Raw genomic sequence first — 20509 nt, forward strand, 5'->3', positions numbered from 1 at the left:
GACCTGTCTATTCAGTTTAGAATTCTGTTATGAACTCAGAATACACAAATTTTAATGAATTCATTATTTTCTCAGCAATAATAGTAGCAATTTGTTATTCATCCTCAAAGTGCTCCATGGACATTACCTGATTAAATGTTAAGGAAACATGAAGAACAGGCCTGGCGATGGGTGTTGAATCTCTAGTGTGCTTGTGTTTTTGCTTCTTCAAGAAGTATCACAAGGTCACTTTTTTCTCTTAATAATCAGCAAATATGCAAAAGTATCTTCCATTAAAGTGCTTTCTATAGGGCAGTCATTTTGTGTGAATGTATTTAGGTTTCTGTAAGAGTCTGTATGCAGCTTTGCATTTCTTGAGATAACCACCTTTGGTTCTGGCCTTCCTGGATTTAGGTGTCATTAAAGCTGTAAGTTGAAGTCAGACCTGTGTCACCAATGACTGCCTGTCAGAGTGTACAGTGCTTGAATTTTGCATACATAACCACTTTATTTTTGTAGAGAACAACAAAAAAAACCCCAGAAACTGCCCAGATCACAGGGTTTTTTTGTTGCCTTTGCCAGAAAGTTTCTTCAAGTCATAATAAGGATTACTAATAAGATATTGTAGCAAAATTCAATGCATGTGTTACAGTTAATTTCTGTTACATTTTTTTATACCCTTAGAGTATCTTTTGCTGCTTCTCTGCTGGAATTCTCTTGGAAATGAGAAATACCTTCTCAATGTGACTTTCTGGGAAAGTAATTTTCTTCCTGAGAAATGACTACTTCCTGTTGTAAGGCAAACTCTGTTCTCTGCTTTTTTAAGTGTAGGGAGAACAATCCAGCTTTCATGAATGTTCAGTTCAGTTGAAATGGCTCATTATACACAGATTAATAATATGCTTCTTGGAATAAGTCTTTTATTCTTTGGTCCATGAAAATTTATTCTAACTACTCAGAGAACTTACGATTTTAGAAAATCAATTACCTCCTGAGGAAGCAGGTCAGTCAGTTAAAAACAAGTTCTATGATTGTCTCCTACTAACTGTGAGAGACAAGGGAGTATGTTCTGAAGGTCTGTTGAGGTTCATGCCTCTGGCCATGGCATCCACATACTTCATAAAGACAATTTCCAGGTTGTCTGCCACCTCGGAAGGCTTAGGGAACATGTCAGAGCCTCAGTGGAGGCTGCTATCACCAGCAGTGTTTCCTCAAGAAAGTGACCTGTGAGTTCATGCTGCCACAGGAAGCTTGCCTGTCCTTAGGTAGCCTCCATAGTTCAGATGAGCTGGGGATGGTACCAATAGGAAGTTCTGTCTCTTGTAACAACTTCCCCCTTTGTGGCTTTATGCCTCAGAGGAACTTATAGTGGCAGTCCCAGCAACAGTAATTGAAGAAATCGAGAAGTGTTTGGGTGCATGGTTTATCATTTTCCTATGAAAAAAATAGTCTTATCTTGGATATACAGTTTTACTTTAAAGTTATTTTGTAGTATTGTTAGAAATGCCACCACTGCACTATTTTGGACAATTTTATTTCTGTATTTTTAAAAGTGATGTTTTTAATACTTCTGTAGAGCAAATAAAGAACCCCTGTCTTAGCAGAGGCATGTCAAACAAGTACTAGGTAGTGCATTACACCCAGATAAGTGAGATTACAGTGTGTGTCTTTGAAGATTTGAACTTCTGTTGTCTGTCTATAATTATGTATAAATATTGTGTATTTGGGAACTTTCTTCTCTCAGTATAAATACAAACGTGTTTTAAATGGCAGATTGGTCCATGAATTCTTTTTTAATGCAAAAAACAAAACAAAAAGCAAGCCCCAAGTAAACATGTTAACATTTAATCTTCCAGCAATGGAATTGGAAACAAAAATTTTCAGCAACTTACAATAGCAATATGGTTCAAAAGTATTTTTCTGATGCCTGTTGTGAGAAGTTAGGGTATGTAAAATAAATGATGTATAGAGCTGTAGGAATATGACTTTTGCAGACTACCTTATGTCTAAGGAACATTAAACATAGGGTTCTCGTTTAGCAAATAAATAACCATTCATTTCAATGGCTGCATAGTCTGGACTTTTGTGCATATTTTTGCAAAGATAAGAAGAGGCCATTAGGGATTTAATATAAAATAAATCGCCACGGGGTCTTCTTCTAGTCCTAGTCTTTCTGCCACATGGTGTGTCACTAATGTGCATAAATGGGCTTAAATGAATTTGTTATCTGTATTACATTTGCAGTATGTATATATTTATATATTATTTTTTAATTGTGTTTAAAAATAAAACATTAAATACATCATTTCTGAGAGTTGAAAACATACCATTTGTAAATAAATCAACCTTAATTAAGGTCTTACAATGTCAGTGTGTGATATCTGCCTTAGGAAAATTTATAACATATATAGTACATAAAGCTTAAACATACTTTCATTTGCTTTTTCACAAGTATTAAAAGGCCAAAGTCATAACCTCATATGACTGAGTAATGCAGCCACAGATGCATTAATGTAAATACCATACTCCTGCTTAGACATCAGACTGCTGTCTTCTGGTGGACAATAGCTGCCCAGTTGGTGCCTCAGGTCAGCCAAAATACCCCAGTTGTAATGAGTACAGTCCAGGTTGTGGAAAGGTTAGATGGGCAAGCTGAATTGTCTGCAGTGACTTTTCTCTAAAGATATGAAAGGAATCTGGTGAGGAGAACTGTTCAGGTGATGGTTTTAAGTGGCTGCTGTTGCAGCCGACTGGGAAATAAGCCAGGCCAATCATAGCAGTGACATCTGTTCCTTAGCTGCCTCCCAAGATAAGAACAAAACCTGGCACCTTGTGTGTATTTATACAAATGTGCAGAGCCTGGAGAATAAACACTAGGAACTTGACACCCAGTTAGAAAGTTAGGGTATCATAGGAGTAACTGGAACATGATTGGCCAACTCCCATGGAGGAATATGATGGATGGCTATTGACTGTTTCGTAAAGAGAGTCAGGGAAGAAGAGCAGGGGGACTTGCACTTTAAGTTAAGGAGAACCTCAAATGTATAGAAGTCAACTACAGTGACTACAGAAGCCCTGTCAAATGCCTCTGGGTCAAGGTTAAAAGGGTCATCTCCAAGCAATATTATGGAGTTTGGGGTCTGGCTATGCACTTGGAAGGTTAGTAATAAAGCAGAGGTTTTAGATTTTAGAAGAGCAAGCTTCAGCTTCCTCAGAGCTCAACTGAAAGGGAAACTTTCACGGAGTATAAAGGAGCTAGTGACTGCTGTGAGTTTTTCAAGATTGCTCTCATGAAAGCATAAAACCAGTTTATCCTCTTTGAAGTGAGGGGAAGTAGGTGGAACATGAAACCCTCTTGGTTTAACTGTGAGCTTCTAAGTCTGTTCAGGGCCAAAAGACGAGCACATCAGAGGTGGGAAAGGAATTAAAAATCTGGTGAGAACCATGAGAACATTGCCAGGGCATGAGATACCATTAGAAAAGCAAAGGCTCAGCTTGAATTGAAATTGGCAAGTGGCGTCAGAAACTAAGAGAGGGTCTTTGAGTATATAAACAGCAAGCAGAAGCAGGAGGAAACTACTCACCCAGTGTTAAATGGGAGAAGTGGTCACCAACAGTACTGAAAAGGTAGAACTTCTCAACTGATGACAGCACAGCTGCGCCCCAGATGCTGGAAGCAAAAGTCCATGTTGATGCAAACAGACCCACTGTCAGTGAAGGAAAGATTTCTTTGTGGTCTATTACAAGAACTTGGCTCCTGCAAATCGATAGGACCTTCCAATATCCACTCAAGAGTATTGGAGGGCTGGCTGGGGTCATTGTGAGGCCGTTCTCCATAATCCTTGAGAAGTTGTGGCAGTCAAGAGACAACCCAGAAGAATGAAACAAAGCTAATGTCACCCTCATCTACAAGAAGGGCTTAAAATATGACCCAGGAAGTTATAGGCCCTGGAAAAGTTAAGACAAAGACCCTTCTGGGTGGACTCTTTGCAAGTCAGATGAACCAGGTGATTGGGAAATACCAGCACAAATTCACCAAGGCCAAATTGCACTTGGCAAACCTGTTTGCCTTATATGGCAAAGTGACCTGCTTGGTTGATGTGGGGCAAGCCATGGATGTTGTCTGCCTCTGTTTCTCCAAGGCATTCTCTCTGATCTCCCACAGCCTCCTGGTGAAGTTGAGTAACAGTCTGGACAAGGTGCTTGTACAGTGGCTGGGGACCCATGGGCAGCACCCAGAGTGGGGGTAAATGGCTCCTTTTCCAGCTGGCAACCTGGCACAAGTGGGGTTCCCCAGGGGTTGGTGTTGGGCCCAGTGCTGTTTCATGTCTTCATAAGTGGTCATCCAGAGCACTTAAAATCAAGTGAATGCTTTGGAAGGGAGAGTTACCCTGCAGGAAAACCTGTGTAGGCTGGAACAGTGGGCAAAGAAGAACCTTTTAAAGTTCAGCAAGGACAAGTGTAAGGTTTTACACCTGGGAAAATAAATCCAGGAGTGCAGCATGGGCTGGGAGCACAAGGTTGAGGGACAGCTCCGTGGAAAGGGACCTGGGAGCCCAAGTGAGCAACAAGCCCAGTATGCATGAGCAATGTGCTGCTGCAGCCAAAGCAGCCTAGTGAGATCTTGGGCTCCATCAACAGGTGCATCAGCAGCAGAGATTATCCCATTCTTGTCAGCATTTGTCAGGCCGCACCTCGAATACCGTTGTCAGTATTTGGTCTATATGAAGAAGATATGGACAGGATGGAGAGGGTGGAAAAAAGGGCTACAGAGATGACCAAAGGGCTAGGAAGCCTGACACGTTAGAAAAGAAGGCTTAGGTGAGACCTTAACACCAGGTTCTAGTATATAAAGAGTGGCTGCAAAAAAGATGGGGACTCTGTTTTTACAAGGAATTCACATGGAAAAAATGAACAATAATGTGTACAAGTTGCTCCTGGGGAAATTCTCATTAGCCACAAGAGCAACATTTTCCACAGTTATAACAATCAGTCATTGGAATAATCCCCAGAGAAGTGGTGTATTCATCAATATTAGGCACTTTAAGGTTCGTCTGGGGCAGGGTGCTGGATCACCTTGTCTAGAGTGCTTTTGCCAAAAAAGTTTGGGTTAGGTCATCCTTAAGATCTCTTTGAACCTGTTATTCTATGATTCAAAAGAGTGCTTCCTAATTAAGTATGTGAAATTAAATGGCAGCAAAACTGACATTTATTATAGTGATTAGCAGGATTACATATAGTTTTCATATCAGATTCCTTTCAGAAGATGATGTGGGAGTGATACAAGCTAAAGTTCGCCAACTCAATGGGGTGCTTCTATGTGAAGTCACATAGGATGTTACTATAGTTCCTTGAGATTTGAGAAAAATACAAACTTGTAAAACTGACTAAGACCATTATATTTATGAACCTTCCCAACTCAGCATGTACTAATTTATTTAGCTGTCATTTTTGCAAGGTGTGTTCGATTATTTTATTCTGTAGTACTGTCGTAACAGATAGCAAGTCAGAAGCATCAGGATTTTTTGTACTTGCAGTATCACTTAAAAAATAAGTAAGGTAAACAATATTTTCAGGCATGCAGTGGTATGTTTTTAGAATTTAATTTTCATTTGGGTATCTGAATAAATTGAATGTATGTCATTGGTTATAGTTAGTATGACATCTGGTCTTATTTGATCCAAGCTATCATTTACGATTTTGCCTTTAATGGTTTAGTTCAGTCTTGGTTCAAAAGTTAATAAACAAAGTAAAATAACTAGGAAAATTACGAAAGGAATGAGCATAAACAATCTACTAACATTACAGTAAAAATGTGCTTGTGCTCACAAGTGCATTGTTCAAAAACATAAACTGTTTTCTTTTGTATCATTTATGAAATTTGTTTAAATCAAGATAGTTTCTTTATTAAATACAGCTGTAAAATATGCACTCTCTTTCAGCTAAGTAAAATGCTATAATCTACTGTATCATTATTGGCCTGTATTTCTGACTTCTACAAAGCTGACTAATTTATCATTTGTATACTCTTCTAGTTCTTGTCAGTAGCATTCAGCTTAGCTGCTTATGGGGCATAGACATTGACAGCGGGAGGTGCTGTTTTGAGAAACGTTCAGCATAAAGAGTTGTTTCTATGAAATTTAATGCACTTTTAAAAAAAATTCAGTATAAAACCTAGCGTGAGCATTTAACATTTTAAGATCTGGCCGTAATGCATAAGAATATAAGAATTGATAAGTTAGAGATGACAATAGGAATATTACTAATTATAGAAATTATATTTTTTTTACTATTTAGTTTTTGTTTTTTCTTTGCTAGTGTGTGGGAAACAAATTAATTAAAGCGTTGAACTGTTGATCCAACATTACAGTATAACTGTAACTATAAGTAAAAAGACATTTTGAGCTTGCTAGTGTTAGTGTTATGGTACTACAGAAGCCAGCAATTCTGTCGACAGGATGTGAAGAGAGATACAGTGTATTTATAAACAAATATTCTGCTTGGTGACTGCTTTGTGCTTTTAATAAAAAATTTTTAAAATCTCTCCACTTTTTAAAATCATTTAATATTAATTTAGAATAGTGATATTTTGATACAGAAATCCCATTAAGTGTGTCTAATGTGTCTTGAAGTATTAATTTTATTCTATTTGGCAAAGCATATCCTAAAACATCTTCTGAACTCTAAAGGAATACTTAACACTTGAAAAATTACAATAACCTATGTTTTTATCATACATGACTGGATTTTCTACCTTGCGATATATATATCAGAAGCCCAGACTTGAAACTGTTGGATATTTTAAGATGTAGGAACATTTTTTAATTTTGAATTAGGCAGATCAAGTGCTCTGAAAGATTTTTATGATGCCCATATGTTCTCTGTTTAGATGATGATGGGAAAGATAATTTTTTTGATTCCGTAACTGGGTGCACTCTCAGGACTTGAAGTCAAGTGTTTTGTCTAACTGGAAACTTCAGGCTTTATTTAATTACATATGAATTTTTATGTATTTTATGTATAGTACACGGATTAAAAAAATTACAGAATAATTCAAGTTGAAAGCCTTCAGCCCTTATTTGAGTTTTCAAATTCTGATTACATAAGAATACTAATTCTACCAAGGACTGCAGTTTTCCTTTCTCTCTTTCTAGGAGACAGATAACATTTTCACAGAAAGGTGAAATTTTCTGTATTCAGAATTATTCAGAGCTTCTATTTGTCTCCACCCAAATGTAGTTTTCATCACAAAGCTGCTGCATGAATGGTATTCCCCAGAAAATACAATTTCTTCTGCAACTCCGTAGCTAAGTTGTTAGGGTACATTAAATACTTTGTGTATTTAAATGAATACATATTAAGTCTAACCTGCAGACTCTTTGAGCCAGAAAAACCTACATTCAGAACTCCTGTGTATGTTGTGAGTACTGCAACATCTTACTTTTTTACCATTTTTTCTTTTTCCGTATAGACTTGATAAAGTGTAAAATGAAAATTCCTTCAGGGTAATCTTGCATTTCCTTCATGATAAAGACCTTTATTATTTTCTCCATAAGAAATGCTGTGCATGAACATACCATTTTTAGTCCTGGAATTGCTGTATTTCTGAAATGAAACAATTTCGTTAACCAAAGTTGCTTAGTACAGATTTATTTTATTAATTACAAAAAGAAAAAAAAAAGGGTAGGAGGGTCTACATTAGTTGTTTTCTTGACTGCCTTTTTTTTTTTTTAATTATCAGAAGAATTAATCCCAGTGTTTTGTGTTTTATAACTTTCTACTTACTTGTGATTTATGGTTAGTAAAAAAATCATCCTTTGAAAATTCAGGTATGGAGAGATTTTCATTTCTCATGGTAGCATAATTTTGGGGATTTTGTATAAAGCCAGAGATTTTTGTTACTGTTTGGATTAAAAAAAACAAGCAGACAAACCAAGACACAAGCAGAATGGGGTACTTTATTCAGCTGTGATCATGTAGCTCTCAATGTGTCAGAATTTCTTATGCCTGTTGGGTGTCTGCCTTCCAGAATTCTTACTTCTAAACAGAATGTAAAAACACCACTTAGTGTGATGAGGAAAAACCTATTGAGGCCACAGAGTTTATGCCGGAGCACAACAGTAGCAGCTGTTTATTTTATCTTCCCCAAATATGAAAAAATCACAATTTTTGTATTACAGCTGTGGGGAATTGAGGCATGTATACAACCTTTTCGTACTTTGGGAGAATGTCTCTCAGTTCTGTGAGAAAGAATAAATATGTCTGAATACAGTCTGCTTTGTTCTGTGGCTTGGGTCAAACAGTATTACAGAGTTGGCAGTAAAATGAAACAGAGAATGTAAAAAATTATCTATCTTTATTTCCAGACGATTTTTCTTCCTCCATTACATGAAAAACTAAAGCCCTTGGAAAAAATCTCCCTTTCCCTGGATGCTGCCTTTAGGAACAAAACGGGTCAGTTGGTATCTGTTACCAGTTGTGGCACTTAACCACAGGAGGACAAATGTCACTGCTAGATATATTGTAACTTGGCTGCATTTTATCCTTCCCTTCTTGCTGCTATTGTTGCCTTAGTCACATTTTCAGAGAAATTTTATAAAACTCAATTCTTTCTCCATCCTTTACGGGGGGTAGAGCGGGAGAAGGGAAGGGAAGACCTAGACTTACAGAAAAAGAAAGGTAAAAGTAAACAAGGTCCACAAGGAATCGTCATCAGTCTTTATTTTCTTTTTATATTCTTCTTTATTTTCCCTTCTGCAAGATGGCCAGAGAGATCTGGTCAGCAGTCTGTGCCTGGATTCCAAATACAGAACTTGATTGTTTTTAAGGTTTCATGGATAACAGCCTTCTGTGCATGCTTGTTTCATTGTCAGTATTTGTTACAGTTTAGTAAGGAAAAAAGTTTGAATAGATTAATTTTGTACCTCAAATAGGAACTGTTAGGTCAGCTCTACAGTTGGTCAAACACTGTGGACTTAGACTTAGTTGTAGATAGTTTCACTGCAAGAAGGATTTGAGGATAAGTTTGAATAAATGGCAACTTCACAACTAAGAACTTCGCTAACTGTATTTTAGAACCAAAAATCTTAACACTGATTTAAGTGTAATTTTTTGTCCTATTTCATCACATACTGAATCATATTCTTCTGAAAATATGTTGTTTTAGTCTAAAAGGTATGTTGCCCTATCTTTTCCAATATAAAAAGTGTTATCTGGGTTGCTTCTGAGCATTTGCTATTAAAGAGGACTTTTTAAATAAGGGGGCTAGATGTAATTCGGAAATAAAAAAGTGATTTTTCTTTCACATCTCTCCGTTGAGTATTTGCCATATGGGTTGCTCAGCATTACACTCTCAGCAGGTCTAATTTATGGTAAACACACAGTGAGTGAACAGGAAAAAAAGGCAATGAAAATATTCATATTCTCCCTTCATTCCTGTTTGGTGTTTTTTTGTTTGTTTATTTGTTTGTTTTTTGGTTTTTTTTGGGGTTTTTTTGGTTTTTTTTACTAAAATGAGCTTAATCAGGTTCAGCCCATGTAGTTGTGGCACTTAGTTACTGAGTATGTGTGTATTTCCCACACTCCTGGGAGTTTGTGAAGACTGAAATGCTGCACTTCTCTTGCAATGAGACTGATTTGCTGGAGCTTGCATGGCAGTGTATAAATGATGCTGTCCTTAACTCTGGTCTGGCATGCTGCCAGCTGCCCTAGGCTGTGCTTTCTCCATGAAGGGCAGTTGGTGGAAGACATCAGTTTTCTTGCTGTGGTTATGGGGTGCTTTAGATTTTTTGTGGGCCTCTGCAAGAGGATTACCAACTAAATGAATGTGTTCATCTTCTAGGCCACTTCTAGGATTTGGATCAGGCACAGAGGGAGGTAGGAAATAAATCGAAAATAAATAATGTTTTTTTCTCAACCACAGCCATGGAAATCCATAGCATCAGTATTTATCAGTACATATAATCCATCTCCAGTGAGCTCTTGGGACTTTATCTTAGTCTTGTGTGTATGCTTTCTTTCCCTTTGTGGGCTGTCTTCTTCTCTAGGCACTTCACTGCCATTACTGTCCTTCAAGGACTCTCTAGACCTTGGTCCACTGTAGTTTTCTTGTATGTATCAACAACCCAAGTCACCACTCTTTAGTCAATGCTTCTAGCCAGAAGAAAGAGGTTTTTTTCCACAGGTGGGTCTGCATTGCTATATTAAAAAAATACCCCAAGAACATCTGTTTTACATTTAGGAGCAGGCATATCTGAGCAAAAGAATTTGTAACATAAATGGATGCATTTTTCTGAGTAATAGAAATGACTGCCATTATGCACTTCATATTGTAATTGCAAACATGAAATTGGTACAAAGGAAATGCCTTGAAAAAGCATCCTGCCCTCTGTCTTATTTTTATATATTAGACATTGGTAATGCATATGCTTTCCTTTCTGGTTGGATGTTGTCTGTTCCTGCACATTCCAGATATAGATTCAACTGAGAAGTACTTGGGGGTGTTAGTGGATGAGAGGCTGGACATGACCAGCCATGGGCACTCACAGCTCAGAAAGCCAAATGTGTCCTGGGCTGCATCCAGAGTATCGTGGGCAGCTGGGGAGGGAGGGGATTCTGCCCCTCTGCTCTGCTGAGACCCCACCTATGGTGCTGCATCCAGCTCTGGGGCCCCAGCACAGGAGAGACATGGACTTGTTGGAGAGTGTCCTGAGGAGAGTTACCAAATTGATTAGAGGGATGGAGCACCTCTGCTATGAGGAGAGACTGAGACAATTTGGATTGTTCATCCTGGAGAAGAGAAAGCTGTGGGTGACCCAAATGCAGCCTTCCAGTACCTAAGAGAGCTTACAAAAAAGATAGAGAGACCATTTAGTGGTCTGTAGTGATAGTACAAGGACAAGGGGACAGGGACGAGGGGAAATGGCTTCAGGGTAAAAGAGTGGTTTAGGTTAGATACTGCGAAGAAATTCTTTTCTTAGAAGGTGACAAGGCACTGGAACAGGTTGCCCAGGGAAAGTCACGGATGTCCAGTCTCTGGAAGTGTTCAAGGCGAGTTTGGATGGGGCTCTGAACAACCTGGTCTAATGAAATGTGTCCTTGACCATAGCAGTTAGGTTGGAACTAGATGATCTTAAGGGTCCTTTCCAACCCAGGTTATTCTTGATTCTGTGATAATTCAGTGCTGTTCACGATTCTGATTTAGAAGAAAGTACATTGAACATTGAACAATCCTGATACAATTTCATTTAGGCAACATTTTTTCCACATCTTCAAGAGAAAATACTCAGTTTGCAGCATCTAGAGGTATTTAATACAAATAAATGCAATACACTTTAATTGGATTCTGCTAAACATTTGTCTTAGCAAGGTCACCACAGGTTGCTGGTGTGATCCAGGTTACTTATTTGGCTTGTATATTAGTATGTGCAGTTATGTTTGATTTCCCCTTGTTCTGTCTTATGGATAGGGGTTAATTGGAATGACCAGTTTTGTTTTTCTGTTTGTTTTGGGGTATTTTGTACTGCTCAGGTGTGCTGAGTGTTGTTGGTCTTCTCCACAAACTAATCTGTAAATATTGAATAAATAGAAAGTATTGGGTTTTTTATCGTCTGCTGTGAATTCTTCCCTCATGTACGTCATGTATATCATTAGCTTAATTGTTTATAGTGTTTCAGTCAGTTGCACTTACACAGATCCTCTGAGGTAATGGAATTTTGTTTTGTAGTATAAACAATATTTACTCAGAAGCCAAGCCTCAACCTCTCTTACTGTGGACTTGGGGTACTAGCAGTGTAACTGTAGAACTCAGAGTAAGGTCTTAAAGATGCCCAGATGAACAGAACCCTGAAAGTAGTAATTTCACTACTCATGCGTTTAAATTTCTACAAGTATCAGTTAGCTGAAGTCAGAAGCCACTGGTATTCAGACTGTTCAGGACTCCGGATTTTATGGCTTAAACAATTTTAGAAAAATGTTAATTTAGGTTCTTATGTCAACTGGAGATAGTTGGGAGTTTAAAGTAAGTTAAGTGATGAGTGATCCTTCATGTAGCATATACTTAGTCATCATGAACTCATATTCTGAACACATTTAAAGTTACATAGAATTTGGCTATATTTTTAAAATCCACATTAAAGACTAAGAAAACAAGCATGCTTTCAAATGGCCCTCTGCACCATCACTGATTACCTGTGCTTGATGTCACTATCCGTCACAGAATGTGATAATAATGTTACCTGTTACCTTAAGAACAAAGTTTGACTCCACGGAAGCAGCTGGAAATGAATAACCACATGCTTGAATCTTCCAGGAACACACTGTTTGGCATATACTGCTGAAAGTTGCTCATATTTAGGAGTGAAATACTTATGTTGTGTCTCAGCTGGAGTGCATGAGGGAATATTCATTTCTCAGTGGTAATATGGAATTTGATTTTATAAAATGTTTTTATATATATTTAATGGATTGAAACACTTTGAAAAAAACATACATTTCTGGTCTTAATCTAATTCAAAGAGGGTTTATAGTTCTGATTCCAGGCTTTTCTCATGTTTTATGTATAGGTAAATCAGAGGGTTATGTCTTGTCCAAGCTAGCAGGGAGCAGCAGCAATCCTTTATGTGACATCAGGAATATGATGACTTGAACACTTATAAAGTGATGTTTACTGGGTAGATACTGCAGATGATTTGTAAAAGGAATTATCTACAGTTTGGGAAGAGGGTCATGCTAGCAACAGTATGTGCTAAGACTTTTTTCTTAATAGATGCAAGTTGCAAGGGAGTGGTATACGAACCTCAGGATACACTGAGTGTTCATGTCTGCAACTCTGTTATACTTTAAAATTTTGAAATGCAGTTATTTTGTAGTGCTCTTGGCATAGAATCAAGCAAGGTTCCTGCAGTAGAAGTTGGGGATGAAAATATCTGACAGAAAGGAGCCTTCATGGGTTTGGTGTTTCGTCAGAAAGGACATTCTGAGATATCTCGAAGTGAGATGAAATTATGGCAGAAGAGGGGAGAGAGCTGCTGTGGTACAGAACATAAAGAGAGAAAACAGTGTAAGTGTGATATAAAGCAGCTTGAAGCTTCCACCAATTTGTGGGCTTCAAGATTATGCCGTGGTACTTTTCTTAGAAGTGGGGCACTGACTTGTGGCACTGCATGACATCTTAAAGTGTGCTGTCCATTTATGTCTGTATGTATATACGTACATATACGCCAGATATATCTGAGACATATGACCTGTCTGTCTGCCATGTAATGTGAAAGTTTTGCGACATGGAAGATTAATTAGGCTCACATTCTTTCATCTTCATTACCTATTTTTGTTATTCTAATGCAATTTGCTTAATTCTGGCTGTGAGAGTGCATTTCTGACTCAAATACTGAGAAATAAATTTCTAACTTTCTGAATTTCAGAATTGTTCTAAGAAGGTACCATGCCAAAGTTTCTTGTCCCAAGGAAATGGAGAAATGCTAGAGTCTCTGCTGATGTAACTGTTACCAACTAGGAGTACATTTCTCTCTTAAGTTTGACCATATACAAGCCGTAAAACTGATTCAGTTACACTCAGTAGTAAAATCTTTTCTGCAGCAGCTTATTCTCTGTACGATTTGGCTTAAACTTTGCAATTGACAATGTAAGTTTCATTGATGAAAGAAGCATTCCTGGTGAAAGTCAACAACAACAAAAAAGCAGTTTTCAGGTGCAAAATGAGTTAACATATTCTAGGGTTGAGATACAGCCCAGTTTCAATTGAGGGAAAATATAAGTGTAAGCAATGAGTGGTAATGCTTTTATGACAGAGACATAGCCCAAGACAGCATCTTGAATGGTACCTACGGTAAAATATTTTAATTTTTGGGACAATGCAGAATGAAGATCAAGATATGGAAATAACTGCACAATTCCACAGATTTAAAAGCACAAGCAGATAGAGAAGGTGTTTCCTATTAGGGCTTATTAATAGTGTTTTATAATTACAGACAGTAAAGGTGAAGCTCTTCACAGAACCATGCGTGATTTAGTTACAGTGGGCAAATGGTGATTTTAACAGAAAAGAACTTATTATGGATCAGAAGATGGAAGCAGTTCTCCTTAAGAAAAACATGGCCTAAGCTTCCCACTGTCTATATACTACTGGTTTTCTTGGTAGTTTTAAAGATATCCCACTGGTAAAGCTTTAAAAAAGAGAATCTCTTGACCTCACAAAGAAGTTAGTTGCCTGGAATGTTGAATGCAATTATATTGACATATGGTGATAATGTGATAAGGCGTAAGGGTTAAAGGTTGAAGGAACCATGGCTTGGCAATTAGCAATGTAAATGAAACATTCATTATCCAGCATGCTGAGAAGTTGATGAACTGTACAATAAATCTGAGCCCAAGTCACTACTGAGATATTTCAGACATAACGGTGTTTATTAGGATTCTAGACATTGTTTTGCATTCTCTGGTGAAATGTCTTGCTCTGGAAACATTTTCTCCATTAATGTGTGTGAAGTAAATCACTAGTAACAATTCTTCAAGTAATATAGAAAAAAAAATAGAAGCGTGAAAGACATGGAAACTCATTCTGTCTGAAAAAATATCTAGTTAGATAGATTGGTATCTCTTCAGTGCATTGGTATTAGTATTTCTCCAGTGTAAATTATCTCCAGTGACTTACATTAACTCATTTGAAACCATTTTTTCTTATCTTCTGAGATACAGTTGAAATCAGAATCTGACCTAGTGTGTGGACAGGCAGTTATTAGATGTTGTAAATTCCATTGATACATAAAAGAGGTCATTTTTTTGGTGAGAACACAGGACAAAGATTTGTTTGAGAGATGAATGTAAAAAATGTTTACTCAGCATTTTTAAGTTCCATGAAGATGAGGTTTGTGTGTTACCAGGATTACTAGGTAGCTGTGCTTGTGTCCCTCTTAAAATAATGCCTAGTACCAATAAAATTAAGTTGCTAAACTTGATGAAAGCAGAGGTAGTTTACCTCCTACTCATTCGACAGCTTGGGAGTAGTTTCTAAGAATTAAATATGCATAGTTTGATTAGTAAAAATAAGGAGGAGGAGGATTTAGCAGAAACGTGCAGAAACAAGGCACAGAAATATGTGCTAGCTGACTTGGTGGCAACAGGGATTATATTTAGTTTGTGTTAAAAAATGTTGAAGTTGTCTGTTCCTTTTAGAAACAGGCTCCCAGTTAATCATAACAGGTAATGCATTATGTTTTTCTGCTCCAGCTTTGCATCTGTTTGGCCTTCTTAGAAATTTTGTGTTAGATTTTATTTTACATATATTTCCCACTGTGAAATAGACAAATTCTTTACTATTGAGGCAAAACATTTGGAGTAGATATATATAAATGACATAAAAACTCTGGAGGAGTATCACATAATATACAATTTTCATGCTAGTTCTTTGAAATATTGTTCTTATGGATCATTATGAATCTTGACAGATCATGCAAAGATTTATTAATTGAGCCAAAAAAAAAAAATCAGTGTTCTCTTAATCTTCTTGTCTATGAGTATCCACGTAATTCTTATTTTACTCATCAGTGTCAGCATTTGTTCAATATTAGTGCAGTATTTGTTCAATAGTACAAGGAAGCATAATGCACTGTACAGAAGAATAAGGTAATATTATGTATTGTATATGGAAGAGATAGCATTTTTATATGTATATAGTATGATATATTTGGATACTATTCTGGTCAACAATGAAAGTACAAGGAACATGCAAGGAGAACTCCAAAGAACATTGGCTCCCCCTCCCTTCCCTTCATTTATTGTACAGAAAACTATTCAGAAAGTAAGCTGATGAGTTATAGATATTGAAGAGCTGAAAATTTCTTTTGAGTAGTCATCTCTCAGATACTTTATATCTTCAGTTTCTGTTTTGAATCTCTTAGTTTTATTATTCAACTGACATTTCCTTAGTTCAGCATGGTACAGGGGTTGGAGAATGCAGAATACGTTTGAGATCGTATGGAAAGCATGTAATAGTGGCAGGAATTAAGTACTCAGAGTTCTTCAAAATTGCAATTTAAACTAAAAGAAAAAGTCTTCTAACTTCTTTGAGTAATTGAGATGGCTGAGTATTATATCATCCAAAACCTGGTTGCAACACAGTTTCTGTTGCAGGCACTACTTGGTTTCTACTGTGGTTGTGTCAGAGCATGGCTGTACCTTAAAACCAAAATTGTGTGAACATAACACTTGGTGAAGTACATCAGCCAGAATACTTGTTATAAAGACAAATGCACATACTGTGTTTAGCATGGCTCCGGCAGAACTGAGAGAGTAGCTACTAAGTTACTACAAGTGTGCAAGGAAAACATTATGAAGAAAGTATTTAAGAACTCACAAGTTGTTTTTATATCTATTTACCTAGCTTTGAATTTCTTTGACTGTTTACAAAACATTCACTTCTGTGGCTACTGCTGTGCTTTTCCATAACAGTGATATCATTTAGGTGAGTTTGAGGCAATAAACTCTAGAATATATTATAGTTTTTCCTTTACCCAGACTTTTAAAATTAAAAATTACCAGAAATTTGTTAGTGTTCTGTTGCTTTTCATTACTTTTAGAATATTTTATTGTAATATCTCTAACCTAAATAAACTTGCTGAACCACAGTTTATTATATGACTAAACAGTGTTCTGAATTACAGTGTTTTTAAAGTCTTAATTTCCTGAATACTTACTTACTGGCAGTGTTGGATGAACTTGAATTGAAATGCCTAAGCAGTAGTGTGTGCCTGTGTTTATGTAGAAATATATTATCTTAAAAATCTATGTATGCATATGGGCACTGGAAATATGAACAATTCAGTATATGTAGAGTTTATATACAGTGTATATAAAATATTCAGTGCATATGCAGTAAAAATACATATACATTAGATTTTTTAAAAAACAAATTTATTTCCACAAGCAGCTCTATCAGTAAACAGGAGTAGAGACCTCAAGTCTGAATGCTGCCTTTACTAACTTTTAGGTAGTAAAAGTTAGTACCTTTTCGGTTTCTCACTTTGAAAAGCTATTAAAATTTTGAAAGAAATCTTGGTGGAGAGGGCTGGTCTTTCATCTCCCGTCACACCCTTTTTTTAGATTTCCTAAGCCTTCTTGTCATATTTTTTGCTTCACTTGACATTTCCTTTTGACTAAAGGTGGAGAATTCACCAGTCACTGTGGTGTCATGCCAACCCAAGACAGGTAGGCTGGAAGACTCTGTAATCTTTGCTAACTTGCTAATGCAGAGACCACTTGTGAGGATATCTCAGAATATGTCTCACTTATTGCAAAGTACTTGAACAAGCCTTCTGGGAAAATCATAGATGAGACAAAGAAAAATTAAGACATTGGGAAGCTTATGGCATACTACAGTGAAGGTACTTGGACATACACTGCACTTTTAAGACAAGTTAAGACAACGCTCATTTCTATGGCATCCAGTAAAATTAAACTATGCTGTGTCCATAGAGGCTCAAATCCAAATAGTTTCTTAGAGTTCCAGAACTAGCATGTAGGTAATAGTTCTTCCACATATTTGTGTATTTCTCAGTGAAAACCAATCAAAGATAATCAGTGTCATATTCATTGGCATATGGTCACCATACAAACAGCAGAAATACCATTTTGAATCGGTATTTTTTCCTTAAGTTTTTATGCGTAGACCTCTCCAAAGTATCAGTGCTTGTTCTCAACAAGTAACTCTCCCATCAGAAAGTAGTCTCTTTCCAGTATGATGCCTGTGAGTTATGAGTAATCAGAGTCAGGCTTTAGGTGATGCATCTATTTTTTATCACAGAATCACAGAATATGCTGAATTGGAAGGCACCCAAAAGGATCAGTGGGTTCAGCTCCTGGCGCTGCACAGGACATCCCCAAGAGTTACCCCGTGTGCCTGAGAACATTGTCCGAATGTGTTTTGAACTGTCTCAGGCAGGTGCTGTGACCACTGCTCTGGGGAGCGTGTTCCAGTGCCCAGTCACTCTCTGGGGGAAGAACCTTTCCTAATATCCAATGTAAACTTTCCACCGGACACAACTCCAGGCTGTTCTCTTGGACCCTGTCACTGGTCAGCACAGGGAAGAGATCAGTGCCTGCCCCTCCTGTTCTTCATATGAGGAAGTTGTAACTGCAGTGAGGTCTTCCCTTGGTGTCCTCCAGGCAGAACAGACCCAAATGACCTCAGCCACTCTTCATACAGCTTCACCTCAAGGCCTTTCACCATACTTGTTACCCTCCTTTGGATGCTCTCCAATACCTTTATATCCATATAAGTATTATGGCACCCAAACCTGCCCCCAGCACTCAAGGCGAGGCTGCCCTAGCTCAGAGCAGAGCAGTACAATCCCCTTCCTTGCCTGGCTGGTGATGCTGTGCCTGATCCCCCCCAGGACAGGGTTGGCCCTCCTGGCTGCCCAGGCACTGCTGACTCATGTTCAACTTGCTACTGACCAGGACCCCCAGGTCTCTTTCCATGGCACTGCTCTCCAGCATCTCATTTCCCAGTCTGTCCATACATCCAGGGTTGCCCCACCCCTGGTGCAGAATCTGGCACTTTCTCTTGTTGAACTTCATATGGTTGGTGATTGCCCAGACCTCTGATTTGTCAGGGCCTCTCTGCAGGGCCTCCCTGCTTTTGAGAGAGTGCACAAGTCGTCCCAGTTTTTTGTTTCCTGGGAGCTTGCTGAGTATTCCTTCCAGTTCTGCATTCAAGTAATTTATGAAGATGCTGAAGAACACAGGGGCAATGATGGAGCCCTGTGGAACCCCACCAGCCCCAGTCTGATGTCACCCTATTCACTGTAACCCCCCATGCCTGACCCATGGGCCAGTTGCCTAGTCATCCGTGATGTGTTTATCCAGCTGTCGGCTGCATATTTTGTCCAGAATGATCCTGTGAGAGACAGTATTGGAAGATCCACTGAAATCCAAGAGGATCACATCAACTGGCATCACTCGATCAACTAGGTGTGTTACCTTGTTATGAAAGGAAATCAAGTTTGATAAAGTAGCTTCTCTCATGAAGCCATGCTGGCTGTGACCAAAGACTGTGTTGTCCTTCAGGTGTTTTTCAATACCCCCAGAGTAATCTTCTCCATAACTTTACCTGCCGATGAAGTGAGACTGACAGGCCTGTATTTTCCAGGGTCCTCCTTCTTGGTCTTGAAAATCCCAGGTCAGCTGGGACCTGTCTGGGTTCCCAAAACTCACTGATCAAAAATCACTGAGAGAGGATTTGCAATGACAGCAGCTCTTTGAGAAATATTGGATGAATCCCATCAGGACACATAGATTGGTAGGGGTCCAGCTGGAGCAACAGGTCCCTCACAATTTCAAGATCCTTTGGGAATTCATTGTTCTTGCAGTCGTGATCCTCCAGTTCAGGGCACTGAGACACCCTTGGTCAATCATCTGTGTTGACGACAGAGGCAAAGAATGCATTAAACACCTCTGCCTTGTCTCTGTCTCTGTTTGTGAGATAACCATCCTCATCCTGCAGTAGGGCAATGTTACTTTTACATTGTGTATTGCCATTAGTGTATTTGAAAAAACTCCTTTTATTGTCCCCCACAGTTCTGGCCAGCTGGTTTATAAATATCAGTTGTGAATTCTGCAGTCTAATCTCATTGGTGGTTTTCTGTTAAGCCCAGCTCTTCTATAGTATTGATTTAGATATAGAAAGTACTTTTTTTTTTCAGTTGATCGTATTTAGGTTGTGTTTTCTAATTGCTTTCCTCATATCAGCTGCATGTCCATAGATCTGACCATAACTCTCTTAATACACATGAGACCTCTCTTGGTCCTTAGACCATATGTCTTAAGAGAAAAACAAAACAACTTTTTAATTACTCTTCTGCCCTGAAAATTGCTGCTAATAACTCTGCTGTGCAGAATGGATGTGAAAAATCAGAGTAAACCAACTAGTAATGGTAAATCATGGCATGGTATTGAAATGACTATGAGGAAAATAGGTGGTGTATCTCCATGTAAAGCACCGTAAATGTCAAGGCATTTCAAGAAAAAAACAACTCTTCTTTTAGTAATTTTCCTGATTGCTTGAGAAGTTTTAGTGCATATCAGACTACAGAGATTAGCAGGCATGGAGGTAGAATCTGAATCTACAGAGCCTGCTGTAATTGACATTTACTATAAGCTAATTATGCAGGACTTGTATGGATGAAGACTGCTGGTTTTTAAGGTGTTTACTTAACACTGCTCACAAACAGCAACCACTTAACGGCTTGTTTATCCGTATCCTTCTTACTGCATTGCAACTCCTCTACTCTTGTATGATGGAATTGAGAGTCCTGACTGAAAATTTTAGTCATAGTGGTTTTTGTGGAAAATTGGAGCCATCTGCTGTCTAAAAAGGGCATTGTTTAAGGTGAAGTGTGTGGTTTTTCTTGTCCTGTATCTTCAAAAATTCTCTGCTGTTTGTTGCTAGTAGGGTATTTGCTAGCACCGTGGAAGCAAAATTATTTAGGCCTAGATGTTTCTAGAAAAAACTTAC

General features: G+C 38.0%; 1 protein-coding gene across 5 annotated transcripts in view; it reads left to right on the plus strand.

Moving 5' to 3' along the window:
- Positions 1 to 20509, plus strand: part of PRUNE2 (prune homolog 2 with BCH domain) — a 132407-nt gene that overhangs the window by 38977 nt on the left and 72921 nt on the right. The window contains exon 1 of one of the 5 annotated variants that reach the window (XM_066181797.1): positions 8347 to 8433. The exons of the other annotated variants lie outside the window; for them this stretch is intronic. Within the exon in view, the coding sequence (XP_066037894.1) occupies positions 8410 to 8433 (24 nt within the window). The 5' untranslated portion in view covers positions 8347 to 8409. Of the gene's footprint in view, positions 1 to 8346; positions 8434 to 20509 lie in introns of those variants that run through there. 5 annotated transcript variants of the gene reach the window in all.

This window comes from Chamaea fasciata, unplaced genomic scaffold (genome assembly GCF_029207755.1).
Source record: "Chamaea fasciata isolate MVZ Bird 193981 ecotype frontalis unplaced genomic scaffold, bChaFas1.0.hap1 SCAF_4, whole genome shotgun sequence".
Lineage (NCBI taxonomy): Eukaryota > Metazoa > Chordata > Aves > Passeriformes > Sylviidae > Chamaea > Chamaea fasciata.